This window comes from Equus quagga, chromosome 11 (genome assembly GCF_021613505.1).
Source record: "Equus quagga isolate Etosha38 chromosome 11, UCLA_HA_Equagga_1.0, whole genome shotgun sequence".
Taxonomy (NCBI): domain Eukaryota; kingdom Metazoa; phylum Chordata; class Mammalia; order Perissodactyla; family Equidae; genus Equus; species Equus quagga.
In genome coordinates, this window is record NC_060277.1 from 71,279,169 (window position 1) to 71,300,502 (window position 21,334).

The 21,334-nt window shown below is 50.9% G+C and overlaps 1 protein-coding gene across 7 annotated transcripts in view; it reads left to right on the forward strand.

Moving 5' to 3' along the window:
* SMG6 (SMG6 nonsense mediated mRNA decay factor) overlaps positions 1-21,334 on the forward strand; it is a 209,978-nt gene that overhangs the window by 186,330 nt on the left and 2,314 nt on the right. For 4 of the 7 annotated variants that reach the window (XM_046674928.1, XM_046674924.1, XM_046674923.1 and 1 more), the window contains exons 14-18: positions 364-540; positions 4,264-4,410; positions 15,019-15,172; positions 18,083-18,294; positions 18,586-18,667. In XM_046674928.1, the coding sequence (XP_046530884.1) occupies positions 364-540; positions 4,264-4,410; positions 15,019-15,172; positions 18,083-18,294; positions 18,586-18,667 (772 nt within the window). Of the gene's footprint in view, positions 1-363; positions 541-4,263; positions 4,411-15,018; positions 15,173-18,082; positions 18,295-18,585; positions 18,668-19,222; positions 19,284-21,334 lie in introns of those variants that run through there. The other 3 variants (XR_006890533.1, XM_046674927.1, XR_006890534.1) reach the window with 2 other exon arrangements.

Consider the following 21,334-nt stretch of genomic DNA (forward strand, 5'->3'; position numbering starts at 1 on the left):
CTCTCAATTAGATACCAAACTTAGAAGAACTTAATTTATTCCTTTTTTATATCAGGACTTCAGTAAAAGAAAGCCAAAATCCCAGAGGGCACATGTCATTGGTCCTGGGGTTGTCTGCTACCCCAGAGAGGCCCTAAGGAGAGATGGTAGTAACTTTCGTCCTTCAGAAGATCTTGGTCTTCAACCCACCCTGGCCCTCACTCCGCATCTCGTGCATGCACACACTCCGGCTCACTCACTCCACCTCCCTTGCCCAGCAGCTTCAACACATTTCTCATGTGCCCCTCAGCCAATAAGCAGTGTCTCATCTTCATCTTCCCTTTCAGAAAATGCTGTTTTTCTTCTCTCTCTCTCACCCTCTAGGTTATTGCAGCCGACTGCAAAAGGGTCACAGTGCTGAAGTATTTTCTGGAAGCCCTTTGTGGACAAGAAGAGCCTCTGCTGGCATTCAAGGGTGGAAAATATGTGTCAGTGGCACCCGTCCCAGACACCATGGGAAAGGAAATGGGAAGCCAAGAGGGAAAACAACTGGAAGATGAGGTACTATGCGGGAAGAGCCCGCTGTGGCAGAGGGAAGGCTCCCCTCCCCCTCCAGCCCTACTCTGCCCGTGGCTTCAGCTTGTATCCCTAGTTATTTATAACCACTCAGAGCAATGTCGATGTTAACGTGACCAGCCAACTTCTCAAGACTGCACTCTGCTGGTGCCCCTTCCTGCCAGTCCCACCCCATTGCCTCCATCTCATTCTGCTACGAGTTCCAGATGCTTCTTTTTAATGTTGCATTAGAGGAGAAGGGAGGGAAAGAAAGAGTTTAATAATGTGCAGCTCTGGAGGCTTAGGAAAGGGAGTTGGGGGGGTTAGGGTTCAGGCTGAGGATCAAGTTTATAGATGTGTGTAGCTCAGTGCAGCACAAGCCTGAACTCCAGCCTCCAGCACACGTACAGGAAGAGCTGACATTGCTGGCCCCGTGTGGAAAATCACCCCCTCCCCCCAGCCTACCCTCCCTCCCTCACTCCCTCCCTCCCTCCCTCCTGCACATCCTGATGTGATTAAGGAATTCTCCTCTTGTTTGTTTGCCCTTGGTTGTTCCTGTAGCCCTTGCTTCACTCCAGACTGTGTGTATGTATGTGTGCATGCACAAAAGTCCATGTGCCCACCCCTGCTAAACCCCACTGGCAGTTGCCCTGCCATGTGTGTGTGTATCTTTCTGAGGCTGATTGCTGTCATGGGTCTGTATGTTCTGGGTTTGTGTGTCAGTTTAAGTTGAACACTGCTGCCAGCTTTCCTGCTGTCTAGGTTCTGAGTAAATGTGAATGTGTGATGGTGTCAGCGCATATATGCGTTTAATATCACTGCCAGCTGCCCTGCTGTGTATCTGGGTGTGGGTAACTCTGTCTGGGTGTTTGTGCACACACAGCTCACTTTTGTCTAATGGTTGACTCTTTCCTTCTTTTTACCCCACAGTGTTAAAGACAGAGGAGACTTAGGTGGGAAGGAACGTGGGACTTAAGGAAGGGACGGAAGCGATTCTAGCCAGAGGCCAGGTCACTGGTAGGCCAACACAGTCATTTGGCCCGCAGCAGTCTCAAGCGCCTGGTGGAGCAGGGTGGGGTGCAGGGATGAAATCAGCAACAGGCCAGCGAAGCCAGATGTCAGCTGGAAGCTGTCGTTTGTGATCTGAAGCAGTGATAGAGTGGCCACCTTTGATTCAGAGTCTTCAGAGCAACAAATTCTTGGACTAGCTTTATTAGAATAGCTGGAGAACCCCACCCCACCCCTGATGACACAGGGCTCAGCTTCCAGGACAGAGGTGGTTCCAGAGGTAAAGCTGAGCCCATGATTCCAGACTCTCCAGATGAAACCTGGGCAGGAATAACGGGAAGAATGAGCTGTCAGTATGGGAGGAGACAGTGAGTTGCTAAAGCCATCGGGGTGTCCAGGCTTCAGGCAGGATAGAGCAGTGCCACCCAAGCTCTGGGCACCATGTCTTTAAGGCTGAGGCAGACAGTGGAAGATAAGCGAGGATAGTTCTCCAGGATTTCTCTAAGAAATGTCCTCTGTCCAGTGGAGCCTGCAATACCAAATCCAGTTAGACGAGTGAGGCCCAGAGAGAGGGGCACAGTGTAAAATCTAAGGAGGGGCTCCTCCACTCTTACAAGCAACAGACCAGCTCTCCAGTCCCAGGTCTTGGCTGTGCCACACTCTTTCCCTCCCCTCCTTCTAAGGCTTATTGACCAGACAAAGGTGGTGACCCACGCCATGCTGCCCACTTCTTCCTTTTCCCACGAGCCTCCTGGGTTCCTTTATGTTAGTGGCCCCTGGGAAACCCTACTTACCCTGGTCTGTGTAATTTCGTAACCCTGCACTTCCTCGTTTGCTGTGAGAGCTGAGCGAACCTCAGACAAGCCTCACTGACCCTCTTTTGACCTCAGTCAAGCTCGGTCCAAGTCCCATGATAACCCTGTGTATCCCTAATCAGAGCAGGCAGAGGCAGTGTTCCCCCACAGGCCATTCAGGCATCCTATTCCACTTACTCTGGTCCAGGTTAACCCCAGGAATAAGGAAGTAAATATGTAGAGTCGTCCTCCTTCACATGGCCTGGGCCTCTCTGAAATTGGGCCCTGCGACACTGTAGCCTGCGGGTTGTCAGATGAATGGTGACTGTGGACAGCACCCCAGACCCCTGAGACTTCTGAAGATAGTGACAGGTCTGGCCCCATCTTGAGATCTCATCTCTCCCCAGACTTAAGTCTTAAGTGACTGAAGACTGAGTCACTTAAGCTGATTGGGAGAGGAAGGAGGAGATGTTTCTTCAGGCATCATTTTGCACGAACAGAACAGAGTCCACTTCCTTAGGGATGCTACCACTTGTCTTCCCTAGATTCTGGTCCCAAGACAAGGCATCACCTACCCATCCACACATTTTACCAACCACTTTCAGCCAAGAGAATCCATCAAATGTTGTCTTGAGATGGACAGTTAGAGGAGAGAGCAGTCTCTACTGAACAGGTCCAAGTGGGCCTATGAGAGCCCTGGCACGTGAGCCACTGAGGGCTGGGTCTGAGATTACCATTTAGGTTCAGGACCTAACCCTGTGCTGCTTGGTACTAGTAATGGTAAGAGCACAGCCTTTGGAGTCAGACTCACAAGAGTTTGAATCTCTGTTCTGCCACTTTACTAGCTTTGTGACCTTGAGCAAATTGTTTAACTCCTCTCTAAACCTCAGTTTGTTCATTTATGAAATAGGGGTGATAGCATCTGTTTCATAGATTGTGAGTATTAAATGAGTTAATACATGAGAAACACTTAGCCCAGGACCTGGCCAATAGTGAGCACTCAGTAAATGGTAGCTGGTATTGTCATATCATTGTCATTATTATAATCTAGTTAGAAACACAGGAATCTTCTCTTACTAAATCACTCCCAATTAACCATGCTAATCCTGTCCCTCAAAGGAACCTCTCTTGGGCAGCTGCATGTTCTCTACTGACCAAGGCCAAAAGTGAGAGAGTGAGGAATGGAGCCTTGGGACCACCCGGGGAGTGGTGGCTTCTGAGAGCTGAGGCTGCAAGCAGGGAGGTGCCATCCCTGGGGAAGGCTCCACCAGCCTGGCAGGAGACTCCTTAAGCTAGCCAGCCATCTTCCAGCCTGCTCAGGCCCTGGGAGGGCAGCTGAGCAAGGTCATGTCATGTGAATTCCTATAATGAGGCCCAGCAGCCCCCACACCACCAGGCTGTGGTCTTAAAAAGAAACCAGGGCAAAGTCTGCTGAGCTACAGCATCTGCTTCCTGACGCCGTCTGGGGCAAGGGAGCTTCCACGCCTAACTCCCAGCTGTTGGCCAGAATTGATTCCTATCAGATTGTTAACATGAATTAGATTTAAATTGAGTGATTTAACTTTCTCTGTTGTTCTCCCCTTTAGTGATTTCAAAATGAAAATAGGGCCAAAGTTTGATTTTGTGAGTGTATACAAAGAAGAATGAAGAGCTATAAGCATAAGCATGGAAGTATAATATGTGTGTGTGAGTGACTTACAGTGCGAATCTGTGACTCTATAAGAGGAAAGAGCCCCAGAGTACAAAAGGGAGCTTTTCTCTCTCCCCTCTCTGCCTGAGTCGAGGGAAGCACACACCTTGGAGCCCTTTGCAAGGAATGGTCTGAATAAGGTGAAGCGCGGGTTGCTAGAAAGACAGAACAGTGGGTCTGGTAAGTGCCATGGGCTCACAGTCTCCTCTCTCCCCTGGCCTGCTCCACCACCCAAAGGAGGAGGACGTGGTGATTGAAGACTTTGAGGAAGATTCAGAGGCTGAAGGCAGCGGGGGCGAGGATGACATCAGGGAGCTTCGGGCCAAGAAGCTGGCTCTGGCCAGGAAGATAGCTGAGCAGCAGCGTCGCCAAGAAAAGATCCAGGTGGGGCCTGCCTGGGGAGGGTGGTTCCCATGAGGGTGGTAGCTATATAGGGCATGAGGGGGAGGTGAGCAGGGAGTAGGGATGAGTAGGACCCTCTTAGGAAGATTCTCACAGCGTCCTCTCTGGTTCCACCCGCCTGTTTTCTTTCTCCGTCACGAAATTCCGGTAGCACATTTGGTGCCCTGAAGTCTCCCTCGTCTTGGGCTGCAAGGCAGGGGCAGGTTCTTCTCAGAGAATCTGATGAAAGCTTCTCCCCCAGTGATGATCTGTGAATACACACCACACGTACACGATCTTTCACACAATTTCAGGGGTTTCAAAGTTCTCCTGAATCTTATCCAGGCACTCCCGGAGAGGCCATGGATTCTCTGTTGAGAATACCTATTCTCAGGGGGTGAGGTTGTCATGGCCACAGTCTGCTTATCTGGATTCCCATATAATGACCAAGCCCATCTGGACAGAACACTCTAAACCCTCCCAGAGAGAAACTACTCGATCTCCACACAAGGATTCCTCCACCATCAGCCCTCTCATGGACCTGTACCTTCACTTGCAGCAAGTTTTTCTTTACGGCTGTCCCAGGTGTGTCCTCTTGCCTTATAAGCTTACTTCCTCTTATCTAGGGCTCATGGCGGACAGGGAAGAGCCAGTCATGCTCCCCCCTTTAAGATTAACTGTATGCATGGGGGAGCATCAGGCCTCTTTAGGAATGTCTGTTTCAACCCTCTATATATTTATTTTTTTTAAAGATTGGTGCCTGAGCTAACAACTGTTGCCAATCGTCTTTTTTTTTTGCTTTTTCTCCCCAAATCCCCCCAGTACATAGTTGCGTATTTTAGTTGTGGGTCCTTCTAGTTGTGGCATGTGGGACACCGCCTCAACATGGCCTGATGAGCGGTGCCATGTCCACACCCAGGATCCAAACCGGCAACACCCTGGGCTGCTGAAGCAGAGCGCGCGAACTTAACCCCTCAGCCACGCGGCCGGCCCCTCAACTCTATCTTTAGCCGCCCCTCACCTTTGGCGTAGGGCTTAGTGCGTGTGATCAGGCAGACTGATCACAGTCTAGACTCCACCACTTACTAGCTTTGTGACTTAGGGCAAATTGTGTAACTTCTCAGAGTCTATTTCCTCATCTATAAAATGAAAATGGTAACAGCACCTACCTCGTAGAACTGCTGTGAGGCCTACCGTAGCCAGTGCATGTAAAGCGCTTAGCACAATGTATGGCACACAGTATGTACTCCATAAATGATCACTGTAGTCTAATATTAGTCTAATCACCCATCAAACAGAGCCCTGCTCTGGGAAGGGGAATGAATACCAGTTGGGATCCATCATTCTTTAGACATATTCATGTTCCCCTGCCAGTTGGAATCAAGTGTGTGATACTTCTACCAGCATCCTCCATCGTGGTGTGGCTACCTCCTCAGCCCTTCTGTTGTGGTCTATGTGTAAACCTGTTGTGGCCCTCAAAGGAGCTTCATCTTCAAACTGTCTTTCTTCCTATGCTGTGGCTCTTTTCTTCCTCACCATCAGTCTTCCTGAAAGTTCTGTCTCTACTCACCACCTCCATTTCTTGACTCTCAACCCAGCAGGTATAGAAACTTGTGTCAGAAGTCACCAAGTACTTGTCTTTATCGAGTCACGGTCCCCATCACAGGTGACTTCTCTGCAGCTTTGGACCCTGAGGCCGCTGACCTCCAGCCTTGCTTTAGCACAGCTAGACCCTTGTCTTCTCTCTCTTTCTTGGCCACGCTAGCCTCCTAAGCTTTCTCATGACCATTCTATTCTTAATCTCCTCCTTTCTTTCTGTTACTTCTTAGTCTCAGCATGCGGAGTTGGCACTCAGCAAACATTTGTTCATTAACTTAATAAACAGTAGCAACTAGAGCATCATCTTAAATTCTTCGGTGGCTTTTAATCCCTCATGTCTGATTTCTTATCACATCCTATCTGTTGACTCATTTATTCCCTTCTCTCCTCTCTATTGTCACTACTGCTATTCCAGTCGAGGTACTGACTTGGATTGCAGCAGTCAAGGCTCCTGCCCTGCACAGATCCAGGGGATGCCATTTACCTTGTAGTGAATGTGAATGGCACCTCCTAGAGTTCCGTGGTACACACTCTGCATGCCGGGCTCACTGCCTCTAATGCGTCTTACGTGTTTTCATCATTCTCTTCCCAAAAGAGCCACTTCCTTGCTCAGAAATCATGAGTGCCTTTGGTTGGCTAATAAAATAAAGTCTAATTCCTTATTATGGCATGTGAGGCTTTCTTGTCTGTTTCCAGTCTGTTTTTCTAACCTCTTCTCCCATCCTCCATGAGCCCTTACTAGCTATATGGCATTGGGAAAATTATTTAACTTCTTTGAGCCTGTTTTTTCATCTATAAAACCAAAGTGGTAATAGCACCTCCCTCAGAAAGACAGTGCATGTAAAGTGCCTGTCCAGACACTAAGGCCCTCCTTCCTGGACAGCAGTAACCTTCCTCCCTGCTCACTGTCCCCAGACATGCTCCGCCCTTTCTCACTCTGAGTCTGTTCATGCTGTTCGCTCAAACCAGAGTACCCTTTTTCTGCTCCACATTTCCTGTTGAAATTGTATTCCTCCATCAATCCCCAGATGAAACTCCATCTCCCCAGTGGAGCCTTCTCTGATTCCCCCCAGGAGGAATTCATCTCTCTCTGCTCAGTGTTCCTGAGGCACTAATTTATGCTTCATTCGTGAGGCTTATATCATGTCTCATGTTATGCTTATTTCTAGCCTTGTTCCCCCCGCTGTACTGTGAACTCCTTGGAATCAGGTGCCTTGTCTTCAGCTCAGTTTAGTAAGTGGTGGTGAGCATCTACTGTGCTAGTGGTAAGGGGACACAGGAGTGAATGAAAAAAGTCCCATCCCAGAGTGTACAGTGGAGTAGAGAAGCCAGTGATTTGAAGTGTGAGCGTTGTTAACGAAAAGGAAGTACAGGATGCTGTGGGAGCACATGCCGCCGGGACATGGCCTTGTCTAGAGTGCTGTGTTCAGCTTGGCGCCTCTAGCAAGAAGCAGTACCTTACAAATAGGAGATCTTGTATGAGACTTGGCTTTTAGTACCCATGGCTGCCCCTGTTCAGGAAGCCCATTCTCCCTGTCAGCTCCTTCAGAGCAGGCTGGTCAGGCTCAGGCACAGAGGGCCTGCTCTGGGCCAGCTGGGGCTCCCAGGTTGCTGTGGCCCCTTTAAGAACAGGCCCCACATGCACTGCTGCTGGCGGCCCTGCCTCCTGTCAGCCTTCTTCCTCCAGCCTCACAGCCACAGGAGGATTTCTCAGTAGAGGAAAAATTCCCCCCTTCCCTTCTCCCCCGCCCCTTTTAATGCCCGGGGCCCTTCACTTCCATAATTCTTCATTTTCCAGCCTTGAACGTAAGCCAGACACATCTGTCTGGCCATATGCGTGAACCCTGGAGTCTGTGCCGAGGTGGCTGTAAAACAGGGCCGGTGAAGGCCCTTCTGGGAGAGCACACACATGTGTGTGCCCTCGGGCCATTGGCTCCCTGCCCAGAACCACGGGGCTGCAGCACTCCAAACCCATGTTAACCTTTTCTTATTTTTCCTCTTTTTGTTTAATTTAAGGGGGGAAAATCCCAAGGAAAAGGTATAAATTGTCCTGGGAGTGGGGGAGAGGCTCCTAGCTGGAGAGGCCATTATTGTTGGCAGGTACGTGGGTCACACTAATACAATAAGGAAGAGAGGAGCATCGAGTGAATTAAGATCGGAGAGATGGGCTGTAAATTACACTGCTCTGAACTCCATCAGTCTCCAGGGGTGTTAACCGAGAGGTGTAAGGCAAGTCCCCAGCTCCCAGCGCCTTTTACAGATGCAGCAAAACAGGAACCACACATGTTTGGGGAAGGGGATATGAAGATGGGGTTGAAAAAAATCCTCCTGGCCCTCCTGATGGCTATAAAGTCCAACTGAGATCTGGGGCTGTAGCCACACCCCCACTTCCCTGCTCCCACCTAGACCCCTGGGCCCAAGCTCATCTGTGGGGATGGGGGAGGTGAGGCCTGGCCTCCCTCCGCAGCCTGTCCCTCCCTGCTTCCGGCGTTGCACAGAGGCTGGTGAGTGGGGCCGACTAGAGGTCATAAAAGGGGTGTGAGCAGCTCTCAGGCCTGTGCAGCTGGAGCCATAGCGCCCAGGCAGGCCCCTGGATGCTGGGGGGCCAAGTCCGCCCACCCGGGTCTTTGAGGCCACGCTCTCTGGCTCAGCCCAGGCTTTGCCTGTTGCCTGAGATAGCTTTTCATATTGAGCTGGTTCTGCCCACCTTGCTGTTTGTTGCCAAGTTCTTTTCCTTCCCATTGCCATTCTTGGGAGGTGTCCAGAGACCAGAGCAGGGTACATGGGTTTGTCTGGGAAATTGGTCAGAAGTGTTTCATTCCTAACCAGGCCCTCAGGGCAAAGCAGTCACTGAAAATCCTCCTCCAGGCATGAGGCGTGGCCTCTTGGCACCTCACCCTGGCCCTGGCCCTGTGAATCCCCCGCCTCCTCTCTGCCTCCACGAGGCTTTGCTGTGATTTGTGCTGCTGTCGGGTGGGGTCAGGTTTCCTGAGCAGTTGCAAACATCCCACCTGAAACATAACAGGCTCTTCCTCTGGCCACAGCTATTGTTTCCCTCGGCATTATGGCCATAGTCTTGCTCTGTAGCCAGCAATGACATGTGTTCTGAAAATAACTTTGCTCCCCTGTCCCCTTCCCGCCCACCCACCCTCCTGAAGATGCAGTCACTCCTTTGTGGCGGCCCCGGGAGTCTCACTCTAAATATAGCTGCAGCCCATTCACACTGCCACCCAGCTGGGGGGGCCGCTGTGGAACAATGGGGCATGCACAGAGCCCCCCACACCTGTATGGAAGCTAGCGGAAGGCAGACACTCAGCCCTGGCTCCTAGCTGTCGGAGGCAGGGTGGGAGCCAGCGTACTACCAGGCCAGGGGCACGTTCACGCCAGGGCAGGAAAGCACATCAGCCTGCAGAGCCGGGCAGCCACCCTCCCCACTCAAGCCCGTTCCAGACCCTCTTCCAGCTTCTCCGCAAACCATGGTAGGCCTCTGGTTGGCTCCAGCCACTGTCGCCTTCCTTGGCTCCAGCAGCATCCACAGGGTCCTGTCCTGCTACAGAATGGTCTGGTTGTTGGCTGGAACATCCTTAGGCTGCTGTTTGGAGCAAACTCAGAGGTGTCATGCTTAGTCCTGCCCTTCCTTCTCTATCAGGAAAAGGCACATTTCTTGGGCATTCTCAGAACAAAAAGTTATCAGATAAAATTCAGTCATATTGACTTTAAAGTGCCCTTTAGCTCTGAGATTCTGTGAGCTAGCTCATTGAGCTCCTATGATATATCAAACTCTCTGCTAGGTATTATAAAAGAAACTACAAGAAAAGAAGACAGTTCTCCTTGAGCTCCTTACAGTCTAGTTTGAAAATAAGATCAGTCCTCATAAAACAAGAAGTAGCAGCAAGTCATCATAATTATAACTTTAAAAAGAAAGCATGGGGCTGGCCCCGTGGCCGAGTGGTTAAGTTCGCGCGCTCCACTGCAGGCAGCCCAGTGTTTCGTTGGTTCGAATCCTGGGCACGGACATGGCACTGCTCATCAAACCACGCTGAGGCAGCGTCCACATGCCACAACTAGAAGGACCCACAACGAAGAATATACAACTATGTACTGGGGGGCTTTGGGGAGAAAAAGAAAAAAAAATAAAATCTTTAAAAAAAAAAAGAACTGTTTGCCTAGCCCTAGATCCCAAAGATTTAAAAGAAAAAAAAAGAAAGAAAGCAGTGGGCTGGGCCCATAGTGTAGTGGTTAAGTTCAGCACATTCCACTTTGGCAGCCCAGATTCGTGGGTTTGGATCCCGAGTGCAGACCTACACCATTTGCCAGCCATGCTGTGGCAGCGACCCACATATAAAGTGGAGGAAGATTGGCACAGTTGTTAGCTCAGGGCTAACCTTCCTCACCAAAAAACAAAAAGAAAGTCTGTATTAAACTCTGTGGTACTGACTGCACATCCAGAGAAGTGATCCTAAGCAGTAACTCTCCCATGAGCAACCCACCCCAAATGAAGATGCCAACTGTACTGCTCCCAGGGGAAGCTGGTGGCTTGCCTGCTCTCCATAGCAAATGCAGTATCTGCTTCCTTTGGTTTCTGCCACTCAAGAAAGAACTACCTGCCTGCACTGTTAGTGGTTATTTCACCAACCGTTCCTATTTTTTATTTCATTTCCATTTATCCATTTTTAAAAAATACCTCCACATAGTTAAAGGAAAAAAATAACAAGAGTACCATGTGTCTTATGATAGAAATCAACAGTCCTCTGCCTCACCACTCCCCATCTCCTGCTCTGCTCTCTAGTGGTTTCCCCAGATATTTACCCTCCTGGATATATAGAAGATGGAGTTGGGCAGGAAGAAAGGAAACTGACATTTGTTGTTACTACTATGTGTATCAGGCACTTTGCTAGATGCTTTCACATGGGTACAAGGTGAGCATAGCAATTTGCTGTGTTAGAAATCTTCTCATTTCTGGTGAAGACATTGCTCTGGTCAGAGGGGCCCGGGGATAAATGATTCCATCACCCTGTAGAGGGAAGGAAGCAGCCACACTCCCAGTGGAGCCCTAAGCAGAAGGAAGACCTAAGAAGGCCTTCTCTTGATCTGGCTTTGCTGCATTGTCTGGGTTTTTCAAGTTCCACAACTCCTGTGTGAACTAATTGCATTACCTTTATTTGTAATTCTCATTGTCTCAATGTTCAGTGTGTCAGCATCTCCAAATCATCCCCTTCTAAAAGAAGGAACTTAACCTATAAAAGAGCCTTGCCTAGGGACCCAAGCCTGTTAGCTTCCTCGTCAGATGTTATTATAGTAGATTCTCTTTCCCAGCTCCCCGCCAGCTTGCTCAAGGATGCTCACATACTTAAGAGAAAGTTGGTTACTTAGCACCTTCCAGAAACAGAATTAAGTTCTTTTTCTCTTCCATACTTTATGACAACTTGGTCCTTATTGCCTCTGGTCTGATTCAAAGTGTCCATGCTTTCCTTGGGTTGCCAGTTCACTGTCCAAAGACTATTGTGGCCCAAGATTAGCTGCAGTAAGAAGAGTTCCTATAGAACTCTCCTTCCGGGTCAGCACACTTGACTCCAGGCCAGGGCCAGTCTGTCTGAATCACAGCATTCCAATTGCACCCCCCTCACCCCCACCAGAGGCTTCTGCAGCTTTTTACTCATACAAACAAAAATAAATCTCACTACCGGCCTCTGAACTCCACAGCAGTATGCTTCCCCCTTCTCCCCAAGCGTCCCATGGCTGTGAGTGGGGACTTGGCACTCTCCCCACCGACATCACTTTTTCACTCCCTGCGCATCCTGTGTCCTTCTCTCACCGTGCGACCCAGAGATCGGAATGGGACGTGACGGCCGGCACAGGCGCCGTGCACAGCTGCCAGGAATCTGACGGGTAAAATCTGGAAAAGTTGGGAGGGCAAATGCTGAACACACACACACACACACACACACAGCGCCACTCAGAGAGGGCCGGAAACACAGACACCCACAGAAGAGTGCTGGCGGACTCCCGAGCCTTCCCTGGTCTACCATTCTTTTGAAGGGAACCAGACTAGTCTAGTGACTTAAGTATGGCACCCCCCCCCCCAGAAGCCCACTGGTACCCCAGGAGAAGAGGGAGCAGCTTCATTTAATCTCCTGAGACTCCATGAGGGCATGTGGGGAACAGGAAGCAGTTGTGTGGTGACTCACTGGGCAGAGCCAGGTTAAGGGAAGTTGTCTGCGGGCGTCCCTGGGACCGGATGGTGGCAGCACAACTCCAGCCACCCTCATACAGCTTGACCCCACCACACCCCTGGGGAACCAACAAGGTTGCCACCTCCCCAAGACTCTGGCCTCTGTTCGCCTTTCTGGCCCTGAGCCAGAGCTCAAAGAATTCAGACAGTTAGAGCTTCCCTAGACCCTACCCCTACATTTTTCTTCCATCCTGTCATCATAACACACAAGTAGGCTCAGTTAGCCCCCAGCCTTCCTTGGCCACCTGGCCTAAAAGCCCTCCTGCCTACTACCAGCTCTAAAGGTAGGATAGTACAAGGTGTTAGGAGCTCATTGTTCACGCAAGGTAAAAAATTACAACCAGTTCCACTTCCTTAGAGTCAGACCAGGGCTAGAGTGTCATTTTTGGACACAGGAAAACTAAGATGTGAAAGGAGTCTCGGTGGGGCGGTGGCAGAGATACAGTGCTCAGTTCAGACCCTGAGCCCCTGTCCTCCCCCAACCAGTGGCATTGCCTGTCCTATTCCTTCTCTCCCGGAGAGAGAGATTTGGGGGCCTGTGATACAAGAAAAATATTCCTGGCAGTGGAAAAGCTGGATAGAGAACACCAAGACCTGGGAAAATGAGGGACAGGAATGCTGATGCTCCCTCTGTGTGAGCAGAAAGAGTAGAGAGTTGTTAACTGAACCTGACTGGGTACCGTTCCCTGTTCTTACAAAATGCCCAAGCCATTACACAATGTTATATGCCCATTATATCTCAATAAAAAATAAATTTTTTAAAATGCCCAAGCCAAGTTTGGCGGAATGTGTGTCACCCTCTAGTTGGCAGCCCCATGGGGAGGGACAGTGACCCAAGTCCCCGGGGAAGGTGGTCGGCAGCCATGGTACTTCCCCCAAATGAGGTGAGAGCAGTAGGAGGACTTCAGACTGGGCCTCTCAGCCACATTTCTCATGCCTGCCAGCGTCCTGTGGCCTGTGCCTTCCACCAGCTGTGGTGGCAGTGGCAGCAACAACTTACTCATAGGGAGAGGTCCTCGGCAGGTCACAGAGAAGCCACCCCCAGCATTCAGAGGCATGCCCTTTCAGTTTTACTGTCATTGCCAGTGAAACCTGAGCACCTTCCTCCCTGACTGTTAGTGGCCAGGGCCCAGCACTGTGGGCCCCATCTCAGTTGGCACGCACATCTACTCCCCCTGCCCCGTGCCTGTGCCTGTGTCCCTGCAAGTTGCTGTGTGGCAGAAGGCCATGAGAGGGCGTGACAGGGCTGGGACCTGCTTGCTTGGCCCCTGCCAGGTTTGTGTTGGTGCCTTCAGCTCTGTACACAGAGAACACACTGTCTGGGCAGATGCCAGCAAATCAGTTTGCTTCTTGGCCGTGGTCCCCTGAAGAGGAAGCAACACAATAGTGACCATGTTCTGGAGTGACAGACATACCCAGAGCCTATCTATCTCAAAGGGCCACTGCCACAGAAGGCTCTGTCAGACTTGAGAAAATTGGGCTTTCACAGATGTGCGTGGAGCTTCCCTGAAAGAAGTGAACATCTGTAAGACGAACAAGCACTAGGTCATATGCTTGCCGAGGTGTGGTGCACAGACCACTGGTGCTATAGGAGGTAGGTTTTTGTTTGTTTGTTTTGAGGAAGATTAGTCCTGAGCTAACATCTGCTGCCAATCCTCCTCTTTTTGCTGAGGAAGACTGGCCCTGAGCTAACATCCATGCCCATCTTCCTCTACTTTATACATGGGACGCCTGGCACAACATGGCTTGCCAAGCGATGCCATGTCTGCACCCGGGATCCTAACCGGCGAACCCCGGGCCGCCAAAATGGAACGTGTGCACTTAACCGCTGCGCCACCGGACCGGACCCTAGGAGGTAGTTTTTTAGTGATGCACAGGAGACACTTTGATTTTTTATTATGGCAATTTAGCTTGGACTGGTAAACGTAGGACTATCCTTGATACCATGGATATCATTGCTCAAGAAGAGGCTAAGCAAAAAAGAATGTGTGTCAATTTAAGTCAATTTAAAGAAAAACATCAAGTAAATAATAGTATAGCTTGTACAGAGTTGTGGCAAAGGAACACAATTAGAACACAAAAGACTAATGTGTAGGAAACACTGTGCTGGTCCACGAGGGGAAGATGGTGGCAGTCTCATCAGTCTCGATGTTGCTCTTTGCAGACATATGAGTTGGATCCTAATCCATCACACTGTCTGGATTAGTGGAGGACCACTGTATGGACTCTTGCTGCCGTGGGAGACTTTGGTACTAATTATTAGTTGTCAGCATCACTTTTTCTGTATAGCCTTATAGCCTTTGAGTTTAACTTTTTTTTTTAACTACACAGTGAAGTAAGTTGAAATAACAAATTCTGTTTGGGATACACATATACATCTAGAAGTTTGTGGTGGTGAAGTACCCTCTCTATGCTGTCTAGATAATGTACATGAAACCACTTTCATATCCAAGTAACTTAACTCTCCCTTGTTGATTTTTAGCCCAAGGTCTTATTTTCAAAGACCTGTTATTTTTAATATCATCAGGGCGCTTCCTCAGTGCTAGGCGGGGTTTTAGTCATGCCCTGTTCGCTGGGCCATTTGGTCTGTGTTGATTTTCATTGCAGTGCTTTGACCAGCCTTTGGGCCTGTCCCTCAGGCCTACAGGGGTTGGCTGTTCCTCTGTAGGGGGAAGAGGTTCAGGAGGCAGGATGATGACACACTGTGGAGTCAGGCGCCTGGCTCACCCACCCACTTGCCTGCTCACTCCCTGGCTCACTCACCGTCTGTGTCCCTGTAGGCTGTCCTGGAGGACCACAGTCAGATGAGGCAGATGGAGCTCGAGATCAGACCCTTGTTCCTCGTACCAGACACCAACGGCTTCATTGACCACCTGGCCAGTCTGGCACGGCTGCTGGAGAGCAGGAAGTACATCCTGGTGGTGCCCCTCATCGGTGAGTCAGGCCAGAGCAGCCCTGCACGTGTGTAGCAGCCCCCTCTACACACATGCCCCACAGCCCCGGGGGCCAAACAGGCAGAGCCCTGCTGTGTGTGTAAGACAGGATTTGCAGGGAAGTAGGGAATGCGTGGGGCAAGGAAAATTGTTTAATAATCAAAGCAGTTCAAATTATTATGGCTGATCCATGGCTTAAACTGCTGAGCAAATGGACTCCTGTGTCCCAGCAACCAGAGGCTGCATGAGCCCAGCCCTTGTTTTTATCCTTATAAAGCTTGCAGTAAAACAGCAAAGCTGGTTCCCGTTATTGGTAAACACTCAGCCCTGGCAGATAACGGCAGTGCTGCTGGGTGGTCTGGCAGGGAGGCTGGGAGGATTTTGAAGTGGTTAGATGCCTTTGGTCTGATTGTCTTGTAGCTTTTCATGATCATTCTGTTGGTTCGAGGTAGCATTCTTCTGGCCAATGTCACCCTAAGGCCAGGCTGACAGAAACCCTCCAGAGCGAGCTCTTGGCTCATGCCTGTGAGTTCTGGGTACTTGGGCCCTTACCACTGTCTGGTCATTGGTGCTGGTGCAGGGTTAGCATCCCAGGATGCAGCTAGCTTGCTTCCACCCTCAGGCCAGATGAGCTCAGCTGGGCTGTCTCCAGGGAACTGTCTAGGTATCCTTAGTTCTTGGAGCTCTGTGGTGGGTCAGCCTCAGGATGGGCTTTGGGCTCTGGGCTCTTACCTTACATTGCTGATACAGCTAATATAGCTGATGGCTATCCTGTGGAGGGAGAGGGTCTGAGAGATGATTGGGAAGCCCAGGCTTTTTAACATCTCCTCAGCAGCCACTTGGAGCAAGTTTGGGAGCCGTGTCCTCTGGAAAAGCTGCCAGACTGGCAGTCTGCCTGCCAAGCCACCTCTGACATCCATGCCAAGATGTTCCATTGGGCCTTCCCTCCCAGTCCCAAGTGTCTTAGTGCCAGATGAGGGTGGAAACAAAGGGCAGGAAACATCCGCCCCTGCAGAGGCTATAGAACCCTGGGGGGTTGTGGGAAACACGTTAGCACCACCTGAGAATGTTGGCACTGAAGCAGCCCTCGTCCCGCCTCCACCCTCCCTGTCTTCCTTCCCCCTCCCCATGTGGCCTGGCCAGAACCTCTTAAACCCAGGCCCTTAGACCTAAGGGAAGGTTTTCTGTTCTTCAAAAGTAGAGCAGCTTCTCTCCTCAAGGCAGAGCAGCAAGACCATCAAGTTGTTCCAGCTTCCCCTCTCCCCTCACTGGGCCCTGGGGTTGGGCAGCTTACAGGATGTCTCTGTGCTCTCTTAACCAGGAGATTTTCAAGGGGAAGAAAGTGATTGGTCACTTTTTTGCTAGATGGTAAGGAAATAGTATAACTGAAAGAGGTTGCTGACATCTCAGGAGCCTCCTAGGACTTGGCAGGAGCCTCAGACACCATCCCAGACAAGCAGAGTTCTTGGTCTCCAGCACTGATTGTGCCCCTACTGTGTGTTCAGTCTCCATGTTCCTAGGGGATCCAGTGAAAGGCAGAGCTGCAGCCCTTGGCCTTGAGGAGCTCTTGGGGCAGTGGGGAAAACCAGATTTGGTGGGGAGGGAGCAAGTAGATGAGAAAACCTGGAGGAGAGGATATATTCAGAATAAATAAACCCCAGGGGCCCTGGACTCTCAGGGGCTGTTGAGAGGACTCCTGTTAGTGAAGCTTCCTCAGTGGACTTCTGCCCTATGCCCAGTACACAAAGGGTTAAGCTGACAGCTTTTCCTGCTTGTTTCTTGTGCTCTTTAACCTGCTTGTGCTCCTTCGGCCTGACCCCAACGTCGAAAAGCCCCGCCTGGTGCAGAAGCACAAACAAGCTTCCCCTTTGAAGCCTGTTTAGTTTGGAAGCAGGAAAGCAGATTTTGGGATGGAATACCAGTTTTTCGTGTTTGATGTTCTGTTTGCTGTACCATAAACTCATCCTCCACTACTCCCCAACCTCAGCCATACGTTGTGTGGACACTGCAGCCTCAGGTTGCTGGAAGCATGGGCATCGTGTCTGTATGTGTGTGTGTGTATTCCCACACGGGCCCTTTTCAGAAAGTGTCTCTGAATACCCAGACAGTGAGTGCCAGGCTTACCATGGAACAGCATGCTCATGCCGACTCCCCAAGCCATGAATCATTGTACTGAGGAGAGGCCTCAGACCCCAAACTCTCCCAGAGCCCCCAAGGAGTGCATATTTCCCACTTGACCTCAGGCTTTTGGCTGGAATTTTGGAAAGAATCTTCACCAGAAAATGAAGCCGTGTCCCAGACACAGAGGCAGGCAGACAGGCGCACGCGCACGTGCGCGCACACACACACACATGCAGTATCAAAGGAGGTAGATGTGCCAAGGGCATGGTTTTGGGGAATACCAAGGCCCTTGCAAGTGAGGCTGTGACTGCTGTTTCTCACTTGGTGACCTCCCTGCACTCTGCTGGGAGGTGGGGTATAGAACTCTGCCCCTCTTGGACTGCTTCAGTTGGGGGCCCAAGAGGATGAGGAAGAGTGCCTCTTTCCCTTTAGCTGCTATGTACCCTTGCCTCTCCTGAGGGACCCTTTCAATTTGATCCTATAACTAAGGAATGCAACAGAGGGGCCAGGTTTCTTCCTCTGAATATGGCAGCTCCAGAAAATCCCTGTCAGTTCCTCCCAGGAGGAGGGCGGGGCTCGAGGGGAGAGTCAGAAAGGGGCTAGAGCACTGTGGAGAGTCTGGGACAGTTCTTGCCCTCCAAGGTCCCCTAGTTTCACTGGAAGACTTCTCTGGGGTAGGATGGCTTCTGTGGTCTGGGAAGGGACTGGCTGGGAAAGCGAGGCCTAGAGTGAAGGCAGACATAATTGCTGATTGCTGAAACTGATACATTGTGGGACTGTGTCTCATCAGTGATCAATGAGCTGGACGGCCTGGCCAAGGGACAGGAAACAGACCACCGGGCTGGGGGCTATGCCCGGGTGGTGCAGGAAAAGGCCCGGAAGTCCATCGAGTTCCTCGAGCGGCGATTCGAGAGTCGGGACTCTTGCCTACGGGCTCTGACTAGCCGTGGCAATGAACTGGAATCCATCGCCTTCCGCAGTGAGGACATCACTGGCCAGCTGGTGAGACCCCTGGCAGGAAGGGAGAACCCACAGCCAGCCTTCAGAACAGAGTCTTCGGGAGGGAGGGCCTAAAAGAAGGTCAGTCAACTTGGGCAGCTGAGGGGGCAGCCACCATCGAGGCCCAGAGGGAGAGTTCCTTGTCCTCTAGATCACTCTTGACCCAGCCAGGGAGGGTCAGGGCCTGTATGGAAGGGACTCTGAGATGTTACCCCAGAGGCAGAGGCTACCTGTGCCTCTTCTGCATGGCGCCCCCTCCTGTTCACTGGCACTTCTCACACTGTCTTCCTCCAGGGTAACAATGATGACCTGATCCTCTCCTGCTGCCTCCACTACTGCAAAGACAAGGCTAAGGACTTCATGCCCACCAACAAAGGTACAGCTTTGCCTCTGCTTTGGGAACATCCATCCCCCGACCCTACGTTGTCCTACCATCCTCAGCCTTAGGGAAGAGTTTCTTCACTGACTCCAGCCTGGGAAGTGTGAAGACTCAGGCCTGCTATAAGCCTGAAGCCAGCCCAGTTTCCTACCCTCCTGGAAGTCAGACCTCCCTGTCACAGCTCCCCCACCCCCAGGTGGACCCTGGGCCAACTAGAGATAGGCCTAGCCCAGGAAGCCAGGCTCTAGGCAGTGAGCTCTCCCACTCAGGGTGCATCCATTTCCTTTCTTGGGTCCTTGGTGAGTTATCTGACAGCAGGAATGTCTTTGTGATTCAGTGTAGCTTGTTCTGGCTGTGGTCTCCTGAGCCCAGCCCTCTACAGCACTGAGAGAGCAATCCCCAGTGGTCCCTGGGGCCCACCTCCCTTTTCCTGGCCCTGCTCACCCACTCAGTTCATCCCTAAATGTTTACCCCTATCAGGCCGAGGGTGGAGGTACTTCCCCAGCAAGCAGTGGTCCTTTTCTTCCTATCTCTATGGTTGTGCCCTTATAGCACTTTGGAAGCAGGTGAGAGCTTGGACCGAGCCCCCAGCCCAGTTTTCAAGACCTTTTCGGTGAGCAGAATCCCTCCTTTGGACCAAAGGCCTGCCCTGGGGCTCTCTTCCAGGTTCTTAAGCACCTCACCCTCAACCTAGAACTGTCTTTCCTGCACAGCCCCTCAGAGTCAGCAAGACTCAGGGGTTTTCTGCTCCTGACTCCCAGGAGTCTGACATTTCTTCTTTTGGAAGGAATTCCTAGGAGTTTCTAGCTCAATGTCATCTGCGGAGCTTGTAATTCTCACCATTTGGTTTCTGTCCACGTATATGTGGTCTCTTGTCGTTTACTTTTTGTCGTTGTCGTCCCTCTTTCGACTTTCCTCATTTTCCGAGCCCTGGCTTCCAGGCTGGTCTGGGCATTGTCTTCTGTCCTGCTGCTCCTCCCATCCATGGTACACTGCAGCCCCTCATTCCTCCCTAAGTCTCTGTATCAGGGACTAGTAACAAGCCCACAACTGCTCTTCTTCAGAGGAGTCCTGCCACATGGCTTATACGTCCTGTCCCTTAGAGTCGGATCTGGAGCATTCAGGTGGTAAAAAGGAGGCCTGGCTGAGCCAATCAGAGGAGCTTGGGCTCTGCTCCCAGCAGCTTCCTAGAGGGGCACCTTCTGAGGGAGAGGTAGGCAGGACTGTAGAAGGCCTTGTTGGGAAATATGGTTCAGATACTGCCGTGGCCCCACCCAGCTTCAGAGCTGTTTCTTTCTTAGCAGAGACACATTTTGGCCTTGGCTCTACTAGTCTCCCCACCCCCATTTCACCCCAAACAGCCTACAGGAACCCATTGCCATCCTGGGGACCGCCCCTATCAGAATTACATCAGCAACGGCTGGTGTAATCAAACCCCATTTGTCAGTGTGAATTCTTAGCAGATTAACTTGTCAGATTCACAGAGAAACCGTCACCAAATGTTTATGTGTAAACGATGTTGAATTTTAAAATCATGTGGATTATGGCGGATGGGGCCTGACAAGATGACAGTCTCTGGTTTCTAACAAAGTGAAGTTACCAGTGTCAAAACAGAGGATGTTTATTGTTAAAAATGTCTCAAAGTATCCACAGAAACCCCTGCAGACCCCTGCCAGCAAAGCTGGGCCTTGGTTGGCTGACCTAAGGCCTGGGACTCTCCTGGTGTGAGTCCCAGGGCAGGAATGGTGGGGCTGCAGACAGACTCGGCAGCCAGCTTGGAGCCCCACACAGCACCACACGACACCACTCAACCCCACCACACACCCCAGAGGGGCCAGGCCCAGGCAGTTGAGCAATCTCAGAGCATCCCCTCTACCCAGGGCTGCCTTCCTCTCCTTTTCTGCCTACCACAGCCTCTCACCTTTCATCACACCCTTCTTCCACCTCTCCCCCTCTCTCACCACCATCGGACCCCATGAGCCTCTCCCTCCCTCGTCCTCAGTACTCCTCTCAAGGCTGACAGCCAGTTCTCAGCCTCCCTGCCTGGAGCTGGCAATCCTGAGACTGCTCAGATCTGACATGGACATTTGCAGTCCCCCGGCCCCGCCAGCCCCCGCAGTCAGTAAAGCCCCACAGGAGGTTTCCTCTGCCTCACTGTCTGCTGGGCCTCCGTCAGGAAACACCCAGCTTGGGGTTGAGAAGTGGACCTGCCACTGGAGGGGCCTTACCAGGGGTGGGGATGTCACTTGTGTGAGTACTTGGCCCTGGTTTAAATTCTCCCCAATACACTAAAAGGTTAGGGAATTAGGGGAAAAGAGGGGGTGGAAGACATCCTGCTAAAAAAGTCATCTGAAAAGAATGAGGTTCTCTGTGCTGATAGAGAAAGATCTTTAAAATACATAAAATTTGAATAAAATAAGTATGGCTAGTATGATTGTAATATTATAAGAGGAAAAAGCTTATATAACAAGTATATATACTAGTAAATGTGCATAAAGAAATCTGGAAGCATACACAGATCTACCCCTGGGGAACAAGACAGACACACATGGAGGGAGACAACTGGGAGGACCATCCTGACTTTACCCTTTCCTTTTTCTTCCTCTGTACTGTTAGGAGTTTTCGCCACATGCGTGGATTACTTTTACTTAACAGAGGAAATCA